Raw genomic sequence first — 21,483 nt, 5'->3', positions numbered from 1 at the left:
TTGGAGCGCCTGCGTTTCGGACCCCGGCAGGGGTCGCTCTTTCCAAGGGAGTGGGGCGGGGGGGGGGGCTCTTAGCGATGCAGGCGGAGCCCGGTAAGGTAGTCTGCCTTCCCCCCCTTTTTTTTCTTCTTTTTTGGGGGGGTTAGGGGGGGAGGAAGGAGAGCCTATCTTGGGGTCTCCCATTCTCTAGCCCCCAACTTCAAAGGCTGGCTAGCCTGCAAGAAGGGCGGGGGGGGGATCTACAGGAGCTGGCCGGGAGAGAGAGCCTTTGAAGTGCCCATCAGCCGCGACCGCCACTCGGGTTACAGCTGCTTGGCCCGGGGCCCGGTGGGACGGGCGAGGAAGGGAACTTTGATCTTGGTTACTTCCGCACAGCGCCCTCTAGGCCCGGCCCGGCCCCCTCCCGCTTCCCTGCAGCAACGCGGCGCCTCTGCCTCCAACATCCCCCGTCGTCGGAACCCAGGTCCAGCGGGGCGATCTCCCTTTCTCTTCTTATAGGATTGACACCCCCCCCCCGCCATGGTGCCCTGGGCGACGCTGCTCCTATTGGGGCTCTTGTTCTGCTGCTGTTTGGGCCACAGCAGCCAGACGGGAGCGCCCCGGGTCTACCTCACCTACAAAGGTAAGAGAGGCTTAAAGTCATTCAGGTGAGTCCCGGGGAGGTAAGACTGCCTTTTGTGTGTCGGCGGCAAAAAAAATAAAAATCTCCTCTCTTGGATGGGCATGTCTGCGTTCGGAGAAGGGAGAAAGCTGCAAGGTGGCACTGGGGTGGGCAAGGGTGGGGCATGGCAATCCATTGCAGAACTCTTTGACAGAATAGAGAGCCTTTTTTTTTCCTGCTTGTAGGAAGAGAGTCTTGTGTTCAAAAAAATCAGAAAAGTAGCTGGTAGCACCTTTCCGGACGAATAAAACTCACGCATTGGGAAAAGTGCAACCTTCTGATTTTTGTTCTTCTCTTTGTTTCTTAAAGACTTATATGCCTACCGTCCATCACCCAGCCTGTTTAGCCTAGATAAGGGATTTCATAGCAGCGGATTACCTGAAGGCATAAAAACCGAAAATTTAAGAAAATAAGTTAGATGAAGGTAGTCTTTCAAAGAACAATAGTGAATCTGCTGTATATGGCTATGAATTTTTTATAGCTGAGCAGGGAATTATCCTTTTATTAGTTGGACTATGCTTAAAAGACTCTTCCCCAGTTGGACTTGTCCATGGTGGAGAGTGCATTTTTCAGGAAAGCTGGAGTAAATCTAAGTTTTCCTTCCTTCCTTCCTTCCTTCCTTCCTTCCTTCCTTCCTTCCTTCCTTCCTTCCTTCTGAAAATGACAGTATTGTAACAAGTTCCAAGGTTTTACTATGAGAAAGAAAAGCACCAGGAACACCACTTCTTTAACAATTAAATAACATTGTTAAAGTAAACTATGGTCCTTCTTAAGATGACAACTTCTGTTAATGTTGTCGTGGTTTTCTTGGCAACACTGTGGAACTGGTTTGCTGGTGCCAACCCTGAGATATCCTTATCCTCGCCCATTCAAATTGGACTAAACATATTTTCTAAGAAGTTTGCCTAATTGCTGCTTAATGCTAAAAGGGGTGATTATGAAAACACAATGACTTGCTCACCAATAATTTTAACTATGCACTCTGATAGCTTGAGTAAACATTTTGACTGTCCCAGGAATGGACTGTTACCATGGGGAAAGGAATTATTCCTGCATCATATCACTGCTCAGATCATTGATACTGGTGCCCAAAGTAATCAGCTGTATTCCTGGGGAGGTCCAGGAAGGCAAGAAAACATTAGTTTGGTCAATCTCAGCCTAATATAATTCATAGACAGACTATGAAGATAAAAAGAGATAATGCCCAGCTAAGCTACCAACAACAACTTAGAGGAAAGTAGTATATGTGTGCTTCTTATATCTGAAAACAAACTACAGTACTAGTGGATTCTTTTGGGACAGCAAATAAGAACTGTCCAGTTAAAATAATGGCTTTGTTTGGATCAAACCAACAATTTGCTTCTTTTTGCCAAGAATTCTTTCCACCTCTAGCATCAAACTAAATACCATGGAGATTTACTAGTACAGGATAATTTCTTTTCTGTGAGTCAGCTGCTACATGGAGGAGATCTTGTTGTCAAAGAGGAAGTTTGTAGTCATTTCTAACAAGGCAGCAGCTCTGGTTTTTATGTGTTCATCTCTTTTTTCCCCATTTTAATATTATTTATGGCAACGGGTTCCTGTGGTGGCCTTGTGATGGACCTAATACGAAACAGATATAGACCTGACAGTGCACAGCTTTGTTTCAGCAGCTGCTTCTGTACATTCTGAAAAAGCAGCAAGTTTTTCATTAACAAAATGCAAAGTGCAAATAACTTCAAGCTCCCCTATTCCCAGATTTCTGACCTGAGATGGCCAGTTGATTAAAAAAGAAAGAAAAGGCTGACTGTAGATTATAGACTTCCTCAGTGGTTTTATGGTTTAAGCATTCTATGGTGCTGGTGAGTGTTGTATGTGCAGGACAGTTTAGCCATGTGGACCCAAGGCAGCCAATCGAAGCAGCTTGTCCATGTATGATGGATGCATCAGTTTGTGGCTGTCAACAGAGTCGCACCCTTGCCTGTTTCTGTATTGCTAATGCTTTGTGTTTTTGCTGTGAATGTTTTTCTAAAGAGGGTGTACAGGTTACTGCTGTGTCAGGCACATCACACCATCATTGGTGGGTCCCTCTGCCGCCTTCTGCAAGCATTCTCCCCTCCACCCCCACCCCCCAAAAAATATCCTGTGACCTTGCTGGGTTCCCCTACACTCTCTGTTCTTGGGGATTCCGGGATCTAATTACTTGCCAGCCACCGGGGGAAAGGATTTCCCAGAAGGGCTTAAAATACCCAGCATGCCATACAGAGAAGGGACTAGAACATGGATGGATTCCCCTTCCAAAAGCACATTGTGGGGCAGGGGAAGAGAGGGAGCTTGGGCTGGAGAGGAGCTTAATGACTAGGGTGTGCATGCCACGTTCCTGCTATAGATACCCTGCTGTTGTTCTCACTATAGTTGCTTTGTCGTCCTTTCCTTCAACTATGAAAATGTAGCTCATGTGTACATGTGAAAGGGAGGGAGGGGGGGTGCACAAAGAAACAGCAAGAGCCTTGGCCAAAGGACAATTCATTCCTTTGGGCGGCAGCAGCTTGGCTATAAAAGGCAAAGCTCCAGACATCACTCTGGTTTCTCTGTACACGCGCTTGTGCCCGAATGGGCAGAGACACACACCTACGCTATGTGCTTGCTTAGGCTCATGGACTTACCTATGGGATACCATAAGGGATACGCAGCTGGTGAAGATGTCAGGGACTTGGGTCTTCCTCCTATGGAACTGGGAAGGTTGTGTGCCGTCTGGCAGGAGGGTTTCTGGTGGGACGTTCAGCCTGAATCCTCCTTGAGGAGGCAGGGGTCTTCCAGGGGAAGTTTTCCACCAGAGTCTATAGCATAAGTCATGTTCATTATTCTGGGTTTTGGAGATGGTGGTGGCAAGTACAACAGCAGGTCCCTGCGGCTATGTCTGCTGTGGCTTAAGCAAGGACTGCCCCATAAAGGCAGCGTATTTGGATTAAGCAGGCTCCGTAAGGAGGTGTTCCTGCTAAGACGGGCCAGCATGTTCAGGTTTTTGAGAGGGCCCTGCTATTACTAGTTGTAAGTCAATAGTCTAACTGTGCTTGTGCATTCTATGAAACTGGATGAATTTTGCAGGATCCAATCTGGGTCAGTCACTGGGACCGGAGGTCCTAGACCTTTCGGACCCATGCTGGAGCCCATCCTCAGGGAATCTCTCTCTCACCAGAACGTGTGCTTTGAGCAGAAGGTGTGCTACGCGTAGTATTTATGTGGTGCCTGGTTGTGTGTGGCTTTTTTAGTTGTTGATTGGGCTGTTGATGGCCAGTTATGGGTCGGTCATTGGGACCAGAGGTATAGCCTTCTGGCCATTGACACCCCAATCAACAACTAAAAAAGCCACACACAGCCAGACACCGCATAAATAGCCCAAGGCACACATTCTGGTGTGAGAGACGTTCCCTGATGGATGGGGGCTCCAGCACAAATCCGAAAGCTCAGAAAACTAAACCTCTGATCCTGGTGACTGACCCTGATTGGATCTCGCGACATTATCTTGGGACACATCTATTTGCCTTCATTCATGGAAATGAATTATTTTTTTGGTTGAACTTCACTCTTGCCAAGAACACAGTCAGCTTTAGCCAGCTGTTTTCTCTCAGCTTTGGTTCTTTATGTAGGCAGGTTGGACCTGCCCTTACAGAGACTAAGGCCAGTGCTGGGTTACAGGGAAGAAGGGGAAGGGATGCAGGGGTGTCAAACTCAATTTCATTGAGGGCCACATCAGCATTGCGGTTGCCCTCAGAGGGCCGGGTGGGTATGGCCAGGGTGGGCGTGGCCTACTGGGTGGGCGTGGCTAGAGTGCGTATGGCCTACTGGGTGGGTGTGGCCAGTTCTACATCGTTCGCATCAAGGGTGCCTATGGGGGCCTGGGCAGGAGTGGGACAGATCTGAGGGTCTCTGGCAGAAGGAGGGTCTCTGGGCCAGGGCCAAGGCAGTGGGGGCCGTTCCCTCACTGTTTCCAGGATGGCTTCGTGGGCCACATGAAACCACTTTGTGGGCCTGATCCGGCCCCCGGGCCTTGTGTTTGACATGTCTGGATTAGAGGGTTGAGCTGGTGATGGGGCATCCAGCTCTGCCCCTGTACTTGCTCCTGAGCTATCCTGCTACCCTTTGGTGCAATGGAAACTGCTACCTGTTTCCAACGTTGAAAGCCCCATCAGCTGCCATTCCGCTCCATTTCTGGTTAATGGCATCAGCCAGGGAGGTCCATCTCAAACGATCTAATGTCCTGGGCAGGCTCTGCCCACCAACACCACCCCTCTGCAATATAAAAGATAATAACCCTGATTTCTTTTACTGGGTATATTATAGGAAGTACCGTTATATGATAACTAATTCTGCTTCCCCTACTGAAAGCTCTAGCAGCAAGAAGGGTGAGCCAGGATATAAAATGGTGCCCTCTTGTACCAGCTACAAAAACAAAAAAAGCTGCTGAATCTCACCTCAGAATGAATGACAGGACAGCATCTGTCTCATAGCAGAAGGCACCTTTTTTTAAGCTTAGGAAGTTAAGCAACTTGGGTCTGTTCTAAAGTGTTCCTTCATTTCTTATCAATTTGCTAACCTGAGCTTTTTTTTTCCCATTTTGCCTGACAGAGAAACTAATCTTGACTAACGTACTATTATTGTTCACTCTTCAAATAACACAGAAATGCAAGTCACAGTTCTGTGATTGCAGAAGCAATTATTTGTCTGAGCAGAATTCAGCTGGCTCGGGATATTTCTTTAGGGAGGTGCTGGGGCTAAGGCTGAAAAAAGGTACATTAAGCCCAAAGAGCTTCAGTCATTGTGCCAAAGACCAATGTGATGACCGGTTGCAATTCCCAGGCACATATTGCCGCTGACTGTTTTGGCTGGCCACAGCCTGCTTCAGTCTGCCTGTAAGATGACAGATGATTCTAATGTTTCCTGATTTCTTGTTGGCTCCTCCAGTTTCCATCCCTCCGTCTTCCCAAGTGTGTGTGGGGCCTATGTGATAGAACAGTAAGGGGTTTGTGGAACCCAAGGGCTCCATTTCTGCCAAGGTATAACTCCTATCTAAAGGCTTCCTTGTTTGCCACAGAATGGACTACTTCTGGGTATGGAAATTCCAGATGGTGGGGGGGGGAAAGGTAAAGGAGCCCCTGTGGATTTTACTCCACTAGTCGTAGCTGACTTTAGGGGGCCTGCTCATCTTCCTTCAAAGGCCACTGAGCCAGCGCTGTCCAAAGACATTTCTGCAGTCACATGGTTCAGCATGACACCATGGAACATTGTTACCAAAGTGATACCTATTCATCTACTCACATTGGCGTGTTTTCAAACTGCTAGATGGGCAGGAGCTGGGGCAAGTAACGGGAGCTCACCCCATAGTGTGGTGCTCAGGTCTCAGAACCCGGGTTCCCGGCTTTCCAGCTGACAAGCCCAGCTTATTGACCACTGAGCCAACCCCGCTGCCAATTCCAGATAGCGTCCCTGAAAACCTTGTGAACAGATTGTTTCCCCCAAACCACCAGTGGTTTCCACCCACACAATCCTGAGGGTACAGCAGTTGGGCCTGAAATATTTTTTGGTCTCAGAGAAGCCCGTTAGGGGAGTGAGACCTTCTTCATCTGACATCCAGTAAACCTCTACACACACACACACACACACACAAATTATCAGCACTCGGTGATAAATGGATGCAGGAGGGAGAAGCGTTGGGAAGATGCTTACAAGAGGTTCTGCTTTGAAGGACTTAGTTCATTTTCCATCACAGTCGAAGATACCGGATAGCCTAATATTGCTAGGTTGCCTTAGAAGAGATGAATGGCACTGCTTATATACCCCCAATGTTATATAATGGCCACTGTGTATCAAAACTGGGTAGGATGCATGACACAGCCCACCCCTGGGCAGATTGCCATGGGGCAGATTGCCATTATTTCTTGGGGCAAGCATGATAGTCTCCCACCTGCCATGTGTTAATGCCTGGGAAATTCCATCAGGTTTCCAGAGTTCCTTCCCAGCTTCCAGAGAAGAAGAGATGGGAGATGTCAGCTGAACTGGACGGAGAGAGGAGAGATTGGTCAGAATCCTGCAATTCTACTCCTGGCTTGGTGGTTTCTTTAATTTGATTTTAATTCCTCATCTCCGCAGACTCGTCTCTCGCCTGCATCTGTTCCTCTTTGACCTCCTGGAAGTCTGCTTTTCTTCCTGGCTTTGGCCCACTTGCCTAAAGGGATTAGGCCAATTTTGGTCCCTGATCTCTGCATTCTTGCCTAGACTTGGCTACAGAGCATAACTGGGCCTGGCTGGTGTCCTCTGGCTTTGTCCCCAAGGTCACCACAGGTGGGAAGTTCACCCCCATCCCTCTCTGATCTGTGCCTCTGGAATGTGGCTGGGGGATTGCTGGGGGATTTAGACTCTTTGCTGTACCAGCCGCTGAGCACCCCCCCCCCAGCCACGTTGGCTCCGCCTTTGCCACTTCAAGGGACCAAAATACCCCCTGAGCTCAGCCCAAGTCAAGCCAGCCCACCCCACCCATCACATGGATCAACATGATCCAGTTGCTGCCCTTTCTGTGTGCAAGGGGAGGGGGGGAAGGGTAAGAGAGAAAAAAGTCAGATTAGGATTCTGAGTTCTTGTCCTCTGCACGGTCAGGTGAGCAGTGGGCTAGGGCAAATTCATCACAGAGGACTGTCCTCTTCCAGAAGGATGGTCAGGGACCAGATATCTCTAAGAAAGCAGACTTTTTTTTGGACCTTGCTCAGGTGAAAAGTGTCATAGGTGGGAAGAGTAAGGAGAAGTGAAGACCATGGAATTGTCCATCAATGCTGAACCTTGAATGAGTTATCAGTTGACAGCTTTCCCCACTATAGTAAGATAACCAAAGTTCACTTTACGTGAACATTCCTAAAAATGTATTTAGGCAAGCCTGGCCTCTCTTTTTGTCAGTGTGCAAAGGGTGTCCTACTCCTGAGAAGTGGTAGTTGACTCTGAGGCTCTCCCTCCACAGAATTGTTAGAGACCCGTACTGCGCGTCCTTTCAGCTTCAACTTTAACACAAGTGATTATCGCATCTTGTTGGTGGACCAAGACCAGGAACGTCTCTACTTGGGGGCACGAGATTTCCTGGTGGCCTTGGATCTTCACAACATCAACAAGGAGCCACTAATTGTAAGTCTTTTTTAAAAAAATTCTGCTGGGTCAATTCAGAAAGTTGATCATGCTAGCACTGATGAGGTTACTTAGTTTGGGTAATAAAATGTTTGCAAGAAAACAACCAAGCTCAGAGAGCAACAAGGAACTCTGATGTTCCTCATGCCCAACATTTTCCTGCAGTGGTTGCTAACTGCCTTGGGCTGGGTTGACAGATGCAATAGAGTAAATAAGGCAGTGGGATAGGTACACATATGCACCTTGCAAGATGTTTAGGAGTCATTGGGCTGTAGCTCAAACTAGCCAACCATAAGTGGACTGGAGAACCAAGAAAGCCAAAAGGATTGGGAATAGATTTGGCATCTCAAGATGATCCTTCTTTCTCTTTCTCTCTTCAGATCCACTGGCCAGCATTGCCAAATCAGGAGAATGAGTGTCGCTTGGCAGGGAAAGGACAGAGAGTGAGTGGCAATTTTCTGCTCCTTCACTGTTAACCTGTACCTAGTGTACAGGGTAGTGTACTTGGCTTCAATGCATTAGGTCTCCGTGAGCTGGAAATACGTTTGGTTTTGGGTGTCCGAAAGCTATTTGATTTCTTGCATCTCTGGAAGGAAAATCGTTACTTTTGGCTTTGTCTCAGCTGCTATTTTCTGATTCTACATAGTCCAGGAGCCTTAATCTATATATTCCCGGGAAGATGGAGACTGTATTAACTCCCACCTGGCAACCTTAAGTCTTCCAGTTCACATTTTACTTCTTCATGTCCTGTAGGGTGAATGTTTCAACTACATACGGCTTATGGAACCTTTGAACCGTACTCATCTCTACGCCTGTGGAACAGGAGCTTATCACCCAGTCTGCATCCTTATCAACCGTGGTTGGCGCTCTGAAGTAAGAAAAAGGACTCACAACCCACCCAGTCTTCCTGCTGGAAAAGAACCGTAGGGTATCTTAGTGATAGAAGACGTCTCTCTATTCTCAATCTGTGGCGTCTTCGGGGAACTTTGAGAAAGATGATCAGAGCAGAAAATAGTAATTAACTCAGCTGGCTAGTGGTCTGCCTTGATATAAGGTCACTTCTGTGAAGGGACAGTCAAGAAAAGAGGGCAGGGTAAAGACAGAATTGGAAGCAGGGTCTGGCAGCCTTACACTCAAAGTGACTTCATTCCTAAATGACTTGGAATCAAAGTAAGTTTTCATGATGATGGTCCTGTTGTCCTTTCCTTGTTTGCCCTTCCACAGGAATACCTTTTCCGCACAGTGCCTCATTCACTGGAAGCAGGCAAGGGGAAATGTCCTTATGACCCCCGGCAGTCCAGCATGGCCGTGCTTGTCAGTAAGTAACTTTGAGTGAGTTGAGTTGGATGGTGGCCGCACAAGTTGAATGAAGTATTGCTAAACTATAAAATACAACTAGCATGCTGCTGCATAGGCATCCTTCTGGTCAATGCCTATGTGGAAACTGTGTTGCTGCTCAACCCAAGCTGCTTTTTCCTGGGTGGCATGACTGCCCTCCACAGCTGTCATACTATTCCACGAAAAAAGTTGTGATTAGTTTTAAGCAGTTGCTGACATGTGTCGTGTGTGTCCATCCATGTGCTCTTTGAATTGCAGGTTTCCTTTGAATCTGAATTGCCCGACAACCTTGCTATCTATAGCTCCCATCTGATCTTTGTGGCTTTTGGTTTGTTATCAGGGCTGCAGGAAGTACACAGCTGACTGGAGGGGAACAAAGTACTTGGGAGAGAAGCTTTCATTAATTGCAGAGAAATGCTTGGGATGGCTGAGGTCTCATGTTTATCCCTGGCATTTCATTGAAAAGGATTTGAGGGGAGCAGAGCTGAGAAGTACCATTGCCTGACAGCCGGGCAAGACGGGGCCTGTAGCACCAGCAATAGCAGCATCTATCAGAAACCCTAAGGATGCTCCACTGATGCCGTGCTTGTGATGACGACACAGCTGGAATGCACCAATATGTTCTGATGTCACAATATCTGACACATGGCCTTGGTGCCAATGGCATCATCACACACAAGCACACCCTGTGTCATTTCCCTGCCTCACCTTCAAGGATATCCATGCCCTTGAGTAGATTTTATTGACAAAGCCTAAGGCACCTCCCTGTATTTTTAATTGTCTCAAAACTCCAGATCTTACAGAGTTTCCCTGGTTATGCCTGCATAGGATTACACCCAATGAAGTTTTTGTTGCTCTTCTTCCTGTTCCACCCCCCCTCCCTCCAGATAGCACACTGTATGCTGGAGTTCATGTGGATTTCATGGGCACCGATGCAGCCTTGTTCCGGACCATGGGACTGCGCCCAGCTGTACGTACGGAGCAACACGACTCCCGATGGCTGTATGGTAGGAAGCCAAACACCATCTAAAGAAAAACAAAGGGGGGAAATTGGGCTGAACGATGAGATAACGGACCCCGATGGATAAAGCATAGAAGAGTGAATTCTTATAGTGTGAATATCTTATTCGGCGAGGGGGCGGGGAGGAGGATGACATCAGGATTTGACAGTCACCCAGAAAAAAGTAAGGTAATCTTGCCAGGGTGAGGGCCGCTCTTGAAATCCAAAATGTTGGCAGGAGCGGGGAGCTGAACCATCATTGCATTGCAAGCGATTTCACGCGATTGCTGCCCCGTTGATGTCATGCCTGCTTCTGTCCCATTAAAAATTGTACTCAGATAACCTACAAGGCATGGCTCGGGGCTTCTGCTTACACCAGTGGAGCCTGCAGCCGATGAAAAGGCGAAGTTGGCAAAGTTTGCTTTTCTTTCCTCCGTTCCATTGCAGCCTCTAGGCCTCAGTTGACTGGCCCACAGGCATAAGTGCCCCAAGGCACAGGAGTAGACAGTGAACTGCAGAGGAACTGTACATACCAAGCATAGTGACCTTACGCTTCGGACTTTCTTTATGGCAGCATCTTTTCCCAAAAGTTTGCTTCAGGCAAAACTAGAGCGCTTGTCGTCTCCATCTAGTGGTGAACCCACGCGGTGGCATCTCTCTTCCCCTTCCTCAGACCCTGTTTTCCTCCAAGCCCACGTCATTCCCGACAGCTCCGACCACAGCGATGACAAGCTCTACTTCTTTTTCCGGGAAAAAGCACTGGAGGGTGCCGTGGGGCCTGCCGTACTCGCTCGGGTGGGACGGGTGTGTCTGGTGAGCAGGACTTAAAGTGGGGTTTATCTTTGCTTGGGGCTGGGGTGGGCAGGGAATTCTAAGAAGGGCCGAGCCACCGAGAGATGCTGGTTGACCTCTTCTACTGCAGAGCTGATGTTCTCCTTAGCAACCCTAACAAGCGTCCAAGGTAATGAATGGTTTCATTTAGGAGCCGAACCAAGCTTGACTTCCATTCTATACTAGGAAGGAACAGGTGTCCGCCACTTGTAAGACCTCCCTCTTGAAAGTACCACGATCTTTAAGAGCAAACAGAGTTGGCAAGTGTTGATGGGACAGGAATGCTAAAGTCTTCTGTGAGAAATAAAAAGGGTCACATGATAAGGAACCACCACCACCACCACCCCGGCTAAGATTTGCCAAAGTAGCAATCGACTTTGGAGAGGGGAAAAATAAAAGGGTGAAAAGAACCAGCTTTACAGCAGCGACTGAGCAGAGAAGTTCAAGCGAACATATTGGCCGTTGGGAGAGGTAGATGAAAAGGGGTTGAGGGGGCAAGGAAAAGGAAGAAAGAGCTACAAGCAATTTTTGTCCCTTGCCTGTTGCAGAGCACATACATATCCTATGGACAGTGTAGATCAGGGGACCTCAACCTTGGCAACTTTAAGACTTGTGGACTTCAACTTCTGCGAGTGGAAGTCCACAAGTCTTAAAGTTGCCAAGGTTGAGGACCCCTGCTGTAGATGGTAAGTATGCATGTATCCGTTCTGCTCTCCGGGGATACGCAGTCGTGAACACAATCTTCTGAGGTGTTTTCTTGAGAATCATCCCTGGTAGATTTTAAAATGTCCCAGCAAATGGAAGAATGGCCAGTGCACCCCTACAGTGTGGTGAGGGAGCAGCTGCTGTGTTGCAGTTTATGGTGAGTTCTCAGGAGTGCAGGCAGCGTGAAGGGCTGAAAGGCTACTGCACAGCCAAATGGCTTGTTCAGCCCTGAGAAGGCCCAGGTCCACAATTAGAAAAGGGAAATGAGATCTTCCCTGTAGCCCCATTGTTCTCTTGGCATGGCTCTCCGTGGTGGGAAGTTGCAAAAAAAAAAGTATTTAATCTGGAGATTTTAGATCAAGGGTGAGCAGTTGTTCCAGCCAAAGGAATTCAGCCCCTTGGGCATGCCAGCAACCACATGTAGAAAGTCAGGTGGGGGCCAGGATTAAAACTAAATTTGATTTAATAAGATAGGTTTCAATTCAATTCAATTAAAATTTAATTTATCACACATCTATAAGATGGTGATTCCTCATCTTTTAATAATTCCCCCCTTTGGTCACGTTACACATTGCAATTGGGTGACAGCTGTTGGAAGAGCCACGGTTTTTGGAGACCACATGCCACAGTTGTACCTATTGACTGTAGAGTTAAAGCTCCCCATTGCACTCAGTTGAGGTCTTCAGATCTGCCCCAAACCTGGAAGAAGCCTTTCTCAAACAGGCCCATGCTGGCTTGGCTCAATGGTAGGTGTAGCCCTATTTGTCTAAGATGGAGAAGGCTCTTCTACCAGGTATCACTTGCCCTGTACCTTGATTCAGCTTAATTTTCGCTGCTCACATCCTGCAGGCTGAAATAGTGCCATAATTCCCAGGTGCAAACAGCTGTTTTTGCCACCTTGCAGCTCAAAAGTGGTTCTGTGTCTTTCTTTTTCTTGAAGATTTCTGCATCTGTGGAATCGCAGAGTGGGGGTGGGGCTGTCCTAGTAAATCTCTTGCTTTTTTTTTCAGAACGATGATGGGGGCCAGCGTTCCCTGTTGAACAAGTGGACGACGTTCCTTAAAGCCCGTCTGGTCTGCTCCGTGATTGGAGAGGATGGGGTGGAGACTTTCTTTGACGAGCTGCGTGAGCCCTTCTTTTGGACAGAGAGATTTTTGTTCTCGGGAGAGGGAGGGGCAGGTTTGGGGTTTAGTGATAGTGGTGAAGGTATGGAAAATTGGAACTTGATGAAAGAGGCCGGGCTGGGTTGTTCAAGGATGTGAGCCAGAAATTCTGCCTAAAAGTTTGGGGAGAGATACCAGCTGTTGTACTTAAATATGGGCTGTGCTTAAGCAGTGACAAAAAATAGCCATTGAAATCTAGCATCAGCATATTATGGCCATTCTAAAAGTACTTTCTGCTTTAAGCGTAGAATAACTCAGATGCAGAGTTTCAAGTCAATATAATATAGCACCCATTTGGATTTGACAGTGTTGTCGATCCTGGCCATTTTATAAACAGTCCCTGAATCCAGTATGTGAAATGGCTATTTTTTTAAAAACAAACAAACAAACCCTCATTTAAATGTCTTTCTCTTTCATTTGTTTCTTAAAATGATTTTCTCGTGCCAGCTGGCCACTGAAAGCATTGGCAATCCTTACACATCTGGAGGGTTCCAGATTGGGCAAGATAAGCCTCAAAGCGTGGCCCTGAAATAGATCTGTCTATGCTGACTGGGGAACCCTAGGAGTTGAAGTCCAAGCATCTTCCAGTGGCCAGGATTGAGAAGCCACCACCCTAGAGCTTTGCATGCAAACTCTGCACACATCTCCCTCAAAGTGTGTGATTGGATTGTTTCCTTCCCCAGGTGATGTCTTCCTTTTGCCAACCCAGGATGAGAAGCATCCCTTGCTCTACGGGGTCTTCTCCACCCTGGGGTGAGTAAAGCCCATGGGATCGGGATGGGGAGAGCCTTTGCAGCCTTTGCATCACTCCTCTGTCCTTCTGGCCCTGCTTCTCTCTTCCAAGGTCAGTCTTCCGTGGCTCGGCGGTCTGTGTTTACTCCATGGCTGACATCCGCACTGTCTTCAATGGGCCCTTTGCCCACAAGGAAGGACACAACTACCAGTGGGGGCCATACACAGGACGTGTGCCCTACCCTCGTCCTGGAGCCGTGAGTCCCAAATGTCTTAACTCTCGAAGGGTTCAAGATTCCATTTCCTGTTTCCTCTCGTTCTGCAAACTCCTTCCAGTAACCTCTTGGCTCGCTTCTAATTCTGAGTAAAGCAAGCAGGAAAAGGGAACCTGAATCCTCATTCTTTAATTTTTTCTCCAGTTATGACTTCATGGGTTCGTTTTCTTTTTTAGTGCCCGGGAGGAACCTTCACCCCAGGCCTTCGCTCTACACGTGAGTTTTCTGATGAGCTGGTAACCTTTGTGCGGGCCCATCCTTTGATGTTCCATGCAGTCTACCCCCTCCAGCGCCGTCCCCTCCTGGTGAGGACCAATGTCCCCTACAGCTTCACCACCTTGGCTGTGGATCTTGTGGATGCGGTGGATGGGCGCTACGAGGTGCTCTTCCTTGGCACAGGTATGTCCAGCATTTTGCAATTCCACCTGGGGAGCAGCTACGATTGTGGCGCTGGCCTGGGTTACTTTTTAGTTTCTCATTCTAAAAGGCAAAAGTCTTGTAATCTAGATTATTAGACACATCCGCTGTCCCCAGAGCCCTTATCTCTTAATTATCCTCAGAAATGGGTCAGCTCTTAGAATGTCTGTGGAGTCATATGTCCTTCACGGAGCAGCATGAGTAATTAATGCTTCTATTTTCTCTATCCCAGACCAAGGTACAGTGCAGAAGGTGATTGTGTTGCCCAAGGAACAAGGGATACTGGAAGAATTGACTCTGGAGGAAGTTGAGGTGTTCAGGGTGAGCAAAGAGACAAGCCCAGTCATGACCCCCCCCTTGTTATGTTGTTTAACCTTCACCATTTTTGCGCTTCTCAAGGCTTCCCTCCCCACTTTTGTTGCCTTATAGGTACCAGCTCCAGTGAAGACACTGTGGATATCCTCAAAGCGAGTAGGTGGTTGTTCAGGATATATATTGCTAAGGGATTAAATAGGGCAGAAGGAGTTACTATATAAGAGTTGCCTATCGGAGGGAGAAGGAAGAATGTCTTCAGTTCATCAGAGGCAAAGGGATCTGGGAACAGCAGACGAGTAGCAAAAGCCCTGGGTTTATCCCACTCTCCTGTTTTTGTAGCAACAGCTCTATGTCTCCTCCGACATGGGCGTTTCCCAGCTGAGCCTCCACCGATGCCGGGAGTACGGTGAAGCCTGTGCTGATTGCTGTCTGGCCCGGGATCCCTACTGTGCATGGGATGGGCAACGCTGTGCTCGCTATAGTCACACAGCCAAAAGGTCAGTTTCCAAAACTGCTAATGCACATTGCAGAGTTTGGAGGCAAAGCCAACCAGGGTTCAAATTCTGTGTGTCTCAGCGAGATGGCCGGAATCGTGATGAATTTTGGAGGGAGCAAAACGGGCCGTCCTATTTAGTCAATTGCCTGCGAGAAGCAAGACGTGGCAGGACCAATCTGGACACCTTGGCCTGGATCTTCTGTGTTCCCTGCCTGATCTAGCAGAGGTTGCTTCCTCTTTTCACCAAGATGGCGAAGCCTTGTTGCACTGCTGACAAGACCAGAAATCAGAGCAGTTTAGCAGTCAAGCAGAGGGTTAAACGTATGGTATAATCATAAGACAGACTTTAAGTCATGCACAACTAAACAGAGACATGAGTCAAGGCAGATTTGTACACATGGCAAGAAACATTGAGTCGGTTCAAGACAACAGAATTTGGAGTCAGTCCACCAAAAGAGAAGGTTGAGCGCAACAAATCAAAGAACTGCTTGAGTTCTTTTTTTTGACTGAAACAGAAAACGTGTTTATTTATACTCTGTATCTCTATGTATTTATAAATCTGTATCCCTATATAAACACACCCATACCTACATACACAGGGTGTTCCAAAAGTCAGCCCCTCTAGGCCAATCACAGTATATTTTATTATTATTATTTTCCCCAGAGAAAATTTTACTGAGATTGAAAATAACATTGTTCATCAGCGGCTGTGTTCCTACAGTACGGTTGACCATGCTGTCCTTACCCCCTCCATGAGCTGGCAGCGGAGGAAGTCTGTGATGTCTTGGATTTTCTAGATTCTCCCAGCAGCCACAAATTACAGTCGCATGTATACATGTACATATGCGGGGATTTTTGTGCGATTAGTCCGTATCAGCCAGGCAGCACCACTTCACCCATTCCCTACCTCATTCTGATTTCTTTCTTTTCATATAAACATTGCTTGTGTGACTCTGTGGAAAGGAACTGCTAATTGAGATGAAGTGCCTGAAGAAGACACAGACATTGAAAGGGGCAGTTAATTTTCAGGTAGCTTGGTCTACTGATGGAACTTAGATTAGCTCTAAACAAATCGAGGTCTGTTTGGAGCTGAAGCCAATCCTCGCCGGATTAATTGCCTCACTGAGTTCTCCTGTTTGCCTCAACTCTTAAACCAACTTCATTGGTTAGCAAGTGTTGTGAACAAGACCATTGTGCATAAAAGTTGCTTTGAAGACAAGAGGATGGTGGCATTGCTTCTCTGAAAGTTACTATCAAGCCCTAAAGAGGAAGCATATGGGGTGTCATCACATCACATTTGTTGTGAACAATGTATTTCCTCAGTTGCTGTGTAAGAAAGAGAGTGAGCAATGAAGGGTGTATCTTTTGTCTCTGGCCAGGAGGAGCCGTCGCCAGGATATCAAACATGGCGATCCCCTCAGGCAGTGCCGTGGTTTTAACGCTAAGGGTAAGTCTCTTCAGATCTGCCTATGCCTTGGCAGCTAATATTGTGTTTCTTTGTTTTTTAAAATAATGGACACAGAAGTAGCTTAGCAGGCTGGGGAACAGGCTGGCATAGGAGATGAAAAGGCACATTTTGTTGACATCACTTCCACAGGTAAGGATCTCTAGTGGCCAGCATTTTTGGAGAAAACACTGCAAAGAAGGCAGTGAAGTAAAAGTCTAAAGAAAACTTAGCTGTAAGGCTGAGCTGCCCAACTGCAGTCAGATTTTCTTCTTAAAATGAAGAGTAACAGGAAGGCTACCAAATCCAGGCTGCAAAAATATTCACTAGCAAACAGCAAAAAGATAAAAAATATTCATTCTTTGCACATCCTTTGGGTTTTTGCAGCACACGCCTGCAAAATTTATGCTTTGATGAAGGATAATAGAAGCATGGGTATTCCTTGTTTAACCATAGTAACCATGGCTGGGTGACCCGGTCATAAAGTGTAGCATCATGTGACTGTGCTGACTTTCAATGGTAGTTCCAGCAGTTCCAGCTGCATCTGTTAGGTCAATCCCCATTGACTGTCTAAAGTTGGTTGTGAAGGTTACTAATGGCAATCACATGACCACAGGGACGCTGCAATGATGACAACTTCAAGAACCAGCCATAGGCTTCCTTGTTCAGTGCTATCGTAACTTTGAACACTTGCAAAACAAATGGTTGTTAACCAAGGTCTATCTCTACAACCATTATTCCATGGAAAATATGCCTACTTTGGATGCCAAAGGAATCTTGGCATTTCTTATTTTAAGAAGTATCGGGAGATACATGATGGTAATGCAATATGGAAAGCTGTTGCCACTTAGTAGGCAATATTTGGCTAGGTGCACCAATTGTCCGTTACACATTAGGCAGATTTCAATGCTCGTGTTATTCCCAAATTGGAAGGGGGAAGGAAGAAATGTTGTACTTTGAACGTGAAATATAAAATGGAGATTTATAAAGTGAAATTGCACTTATTCTCCAGCATTCATGATTAGAGGACAGCCTCATACTGAGGCAGGAGCAGAATTTAATTGACCATTCAGGAAGTTGGCTAGATATAAGACCCGTTCTAAAAAGAGAAAGCAGGGTTGAGGCTTCTTAGAACAGGATAATTTATAAGGAGTTGCAAAACAAAAACACCACTGTGGATGGAGAAGGCCTGTGTTAGCTTGCGTCACCAGCAGTGCAGGCTGATGTCAGTGCAATGATATTGTCTAAATACACATTATTAGCTTGACTTAGTCATAATAACTGAAGGCACTGGAGGCTGGAATATCAACACATCTGGAAGCTACTAGATTGGCAAATTAATGTAGTTATTGCTAGCTAAATTATATAAGTTTCCCCGATTCTTTTCAAACTGTTTCTCTTCCTCTCTGGAGCATGGAAGTATTGGGAAACAAAGTAAGGAATTCCTAGGGTGATGCTGTTCTTCTACTTATGGCTAGGCACGCTAGAGGAAACAGCAGTTGGCTGGCTAATGGAATGGAAACAAGGATAAGTTACGTGTCTTGGTTGGCCAGGTGTACATTGGAAAAGGATGCAAAATTGTACAGTGGGAAATAAGAGTTTATCTGAGTAAAAACACTGCATTTTAATTTAGCTCTTCCTGTGCTTTTTATTTTCCTGTGCTATTTTCATACATTTATCGAGAGCCGGATACATGGATTTTGTACAGCTATAATTAGATAACAGCTCCTTGACATTTACAACTGGAATTAATAATCTTAAGACTTTCCTGCATTTGTATGTTAAGCAGCGGGCTCCTCCTGCTTTGGTAATGATTGTTCACTGTCTCCCGAGAGATTAGAGGATCTTAAAAGTCCTAGAAAATATCAGATACTGTTTGAAGGGCACCAGATTGGAGAAAGTGATTTATACTTTTTCATTGATGTGTTCCATAAGATTTTTTTTCTGTTGCATCTACCTTCTTTACTTCTTTTGGGGCTTTGTCTTTTTAACTTTCACTTCTAAAAGGACTATCATATTTTGGATTTTATATATTTAGATTTTCTGAATACAGCATCTCTTATTTCAGTTGGCATTGCTTCTCCCCTGATTGCAAAAGTAAAATTGTGCAACAACGTAGAACAGGGTGGTAGATGAATATACCATTAGGTAGATACAAGGAAATCTTTGTTTGGGGAGCTGCTAGTGGTTTTTTGTTTAAATCGTCCTGGTTATTGAAATAGTGAATTGAGTATTGTGTCAGACGACTACCTAAAACTGTAAAGGACAAGTGAACCACATATTGTAGTGCAAAATCTAGCAGTAGCTCTATTGATTATCTCCCCATGGACCATTTAGTGTAACTTCTGCTAACTTAACAGTGACCTTTTTCAGATGTTTGGCTAGACTGAGAAAGTTGAGAAACATTCCAGATGATGTTTCTGTAGCCCAACCAAGAAAATTATATGAATTGGACCTCAACACCAGTGCATGGTTTGCACCATCCTATTTTTGGTAACTTAATCTCCATGGAAACTGATAAAACTCTAAATCAAAAGGCACATAGCTTCTTTCTTTAGACTCCTTGGATAACTTATTAGTACTTCTGCAAATAAAGGGACTGCCCCTATTAAGCTACTCTTCCTGATGCAGTTTATAATTGTATCATGTTTTTAACAGAGCTCATAATTTTGTGACTTGGCTTAAGAAACTGTTCCCTTATCCTAGATTGCATTTCTTTTATGAGCAACTTTCCTGAAGTCAGCAGTGGTTGAATCCAAAATCATAGTCCCATATATTCATATATCTCTGCTCTCGTGTCCAGTCCCATTGCACACACACTGCATATTCAATTTCTCACACAAGTATACTTGAATGATTTCACTCCCCACTCTCACTTTGAAACTGTTGCACAGCTGATCCATGGAAAAAAGCAAGTATCTTATTGATCCACAAAGGGAGCACGATGCCTTTTTTGCACAAGTTCCCCATTGGGCATGCAAGCCATCACTTCGGCAACCCTGCTTTATGTGGCAAAACTTGTATTACTTTAGTAACAATTAAAGGAAAAGAAAGAGGTGGAAATGAAGATGTCTAGCAACAGACTATGCTCCTATAAGGCTGTAATTGTGCACATGCTCTCTTCAAACTGCTGGGGAATGAAAAGGGGCCTACTTCTAAGCGGTCCTGGATAGATTACATTAATATCTTGCAGATGTTTTGGACTTCAACTCCCATCAGCCCAAGATAGCACAGACACTGGCAAGAGCTTTATTGTAAAGAGTTTTATTTTGTTGCCTTTGTAGTACTTGAAAGTTTAACCAGGAGTCTGCTTTGCACACATTTTTACAGTGGACAACTACCAGACTGTTCTTGCTCTGAACAGGACAACCCAGGAATAACAGGTTCTTATAATTTCTACTGCATCCAAGGACCACTTCCTGTAAATGCTTAATTTTTTTACTGTGTTCAAATTAGGAGAAATCCTTGACGCTTGTTCCCTCTTCCTGGTAAAAGTGGTACACCGTAGTAGCACAGTACTTTAGAAATGAGTCAGAAATGAGCAGTCCTACTGTGTTCATTTTAGCAGAAATTTGGTGATAGCTGCTGGGTTTCTCAGATATTTTTATAGCAACAACTGTTGGAAGCCAGACTTGTGCTTAGCAGACTGTCTACTTCCAGCCTTTACTGAAATGCAGTGGGGGTCTCAGAACTCAAGGAAATGCTGTTCCCCTCCCGGTCCCCCTGCCCCCATCACAGCAGAACAGCAATTAAGTGAACAGATTCAATACGGGCTAGAAGGAGGAAGTGCATTTCTGGAGTGTGAACCCCGATCTCCCCACGCGACCATCAAGTGGCTTATGCAAACAGATGATTCTACCAAACGCAAAGTGGTAAGTCCTGCTAAACATTACTTGACGTGACCTTAAGACGGTGTGCACCGAGACTGTGGGAACTGAAAACTGAGGATTTGGAAAATCTGATCGTATTAGTGGGCACTTTTTAAAAAAATTAAATCTAAAGTTACTGTCTTATGGTGGATGTTGGAAGTTGGCAACTGAAACTTTGCTGAATTGACAAAACCTGTCATCAGACTGGCACGCACTTCGTTGGCTCAAAGCCGACCACATCACAGCTTATGCAGACTAGGCCACCGAGTAGTGACACAGTGGTGTAAGACGCGTATTTAAAAAGAAAAAAAATAATTTCAATTATGTCACATGCTCTTTCCTTCCCAGTTGCCCCGGGATCGCATATTGCTTCAGACACCTCAGGGTGTGCTCTTAGGCCCAGTAATGCCATCTGACAGTGGGCTCTACCAATGCATAGGCACCGAGAACCGCTTTCGCCACACACTGCGGCGGCTTCGTCTGCACGTCCTTCCGCGTGCTTTGCTGGAGGGGGCCATCACCTCTGAAGAGACACCTACCCTGGGTATTTGCGAGAGCTACTGGCAACAGTTCAACAGAGCCCAAGACATCCGGCACAGGCAGAGTGGCCACCAGTCCCATGCTGGACCCAGCCTGTGGGGTTCTGAACAGCAGTCCAACTGGTACAGAGCTACTCAGCAGTCCTCACTGAACTGGACCACCAGTAGTCCCCGCCACTCCCAAAGCAGCAGCAGCAGCAGCCGCGGTCGCCATCATCACCATCACCGCTCCAAGCCGTGGGCAGGGCACCGAACGCCACCTCGAAGCTGAGCTGGAGGGAAGACAGTGGTGGGCAGGGAGAGGCTTTGACCTAATCTTTGGCGTGAGAGAATGACATTCCAGTGGACTCTTTGTAAGAGCTGAGTGAATCCAGAGATGGGGAAAAACCTCTTTGCTTCCTCCAGATGGCGGGGACAACACTATTGCTAACAAAGTGTGTGGTGTGGTGTGTCCAGGCTAATTCCAGGGTTTCCAGGACCAGGGCTTACTGGCTCTTTCCTGAAACGGAAAGGTGACCAGTGCTAATTGCAAAGGCTTTGGCTTTAGGA

At 46.3% G+C, this 21,483-nt stretch overlaps 1 protein-coding gene across 2 annotated transcripts; it reads left to right on the top strand.

Annotated features, from left to right (window-relative positions):
• Positions 1 to 392: 392 nt before the first annotated feature.
• On the top strand, positions 393 to 21,215 carry LOC308663199 (semaphorin-3F-like). Of its 2 annotated transcripts, none has more exons than XM_081319445.1 (17): positions 393 to 622; positions 7,650 to 7,810; positions 8,191 to 8,253; positions 8,564 to 8,683; positions 9,035 to 9,128; positions 10,036 to 10,155; positions 10,822 to 10,961; positions 12,695 to 12,809; positions 13,531 to 13,600; positions 13,692 to 13,836; positions 14,031 to 14,253; positions 14,504 to 14,592; positions 14,701 to 14,742; positions 14,926 to 15,083; positions 16,462 to 16,529; positions 20,268 to 20,398; positions 20,744 to 21,215. In XM_081319445.1, the coding sequence occupies exons 1-17, from the start codon at positions 520 to 522 to the stop codon at positions 21,203 to 21,205; spliced, it is 2,304 nt and encodes a 767-aa protein (XP_081175571.1). In that variant the 5' UTR covers positions 393 to 519; the 3' UTR covers positions 21,206 to 21,215. The 2 variants fall into 2 exon arrangements, with proteins under 2 accessions (XP_081175571.1, XP_081175570.1); XM_081319444.1 differs by having other exon boundaries at positions 20,265 to 20,398.
• The last annotated feature ends 268 nt before the right edge of the window (positions 21,216 to 21,483 follow it).

The sequence above is a fragment of the Vipera berus genome (assembly GCF_964194415.1).
Source record: "Vipera berus genome assembly, chromosome: 2".
In the NCBI taxonomy this organism is placed as follows: domain Eukaryota; kingdom Metazoa; phylum Chordata; class Lepidosauria; order Squamata; family Viperidae; genus Vipera; species Vipera berus.
This window is presented reverse-complemented; position numbering and strand designations above follow the sequence as displayed.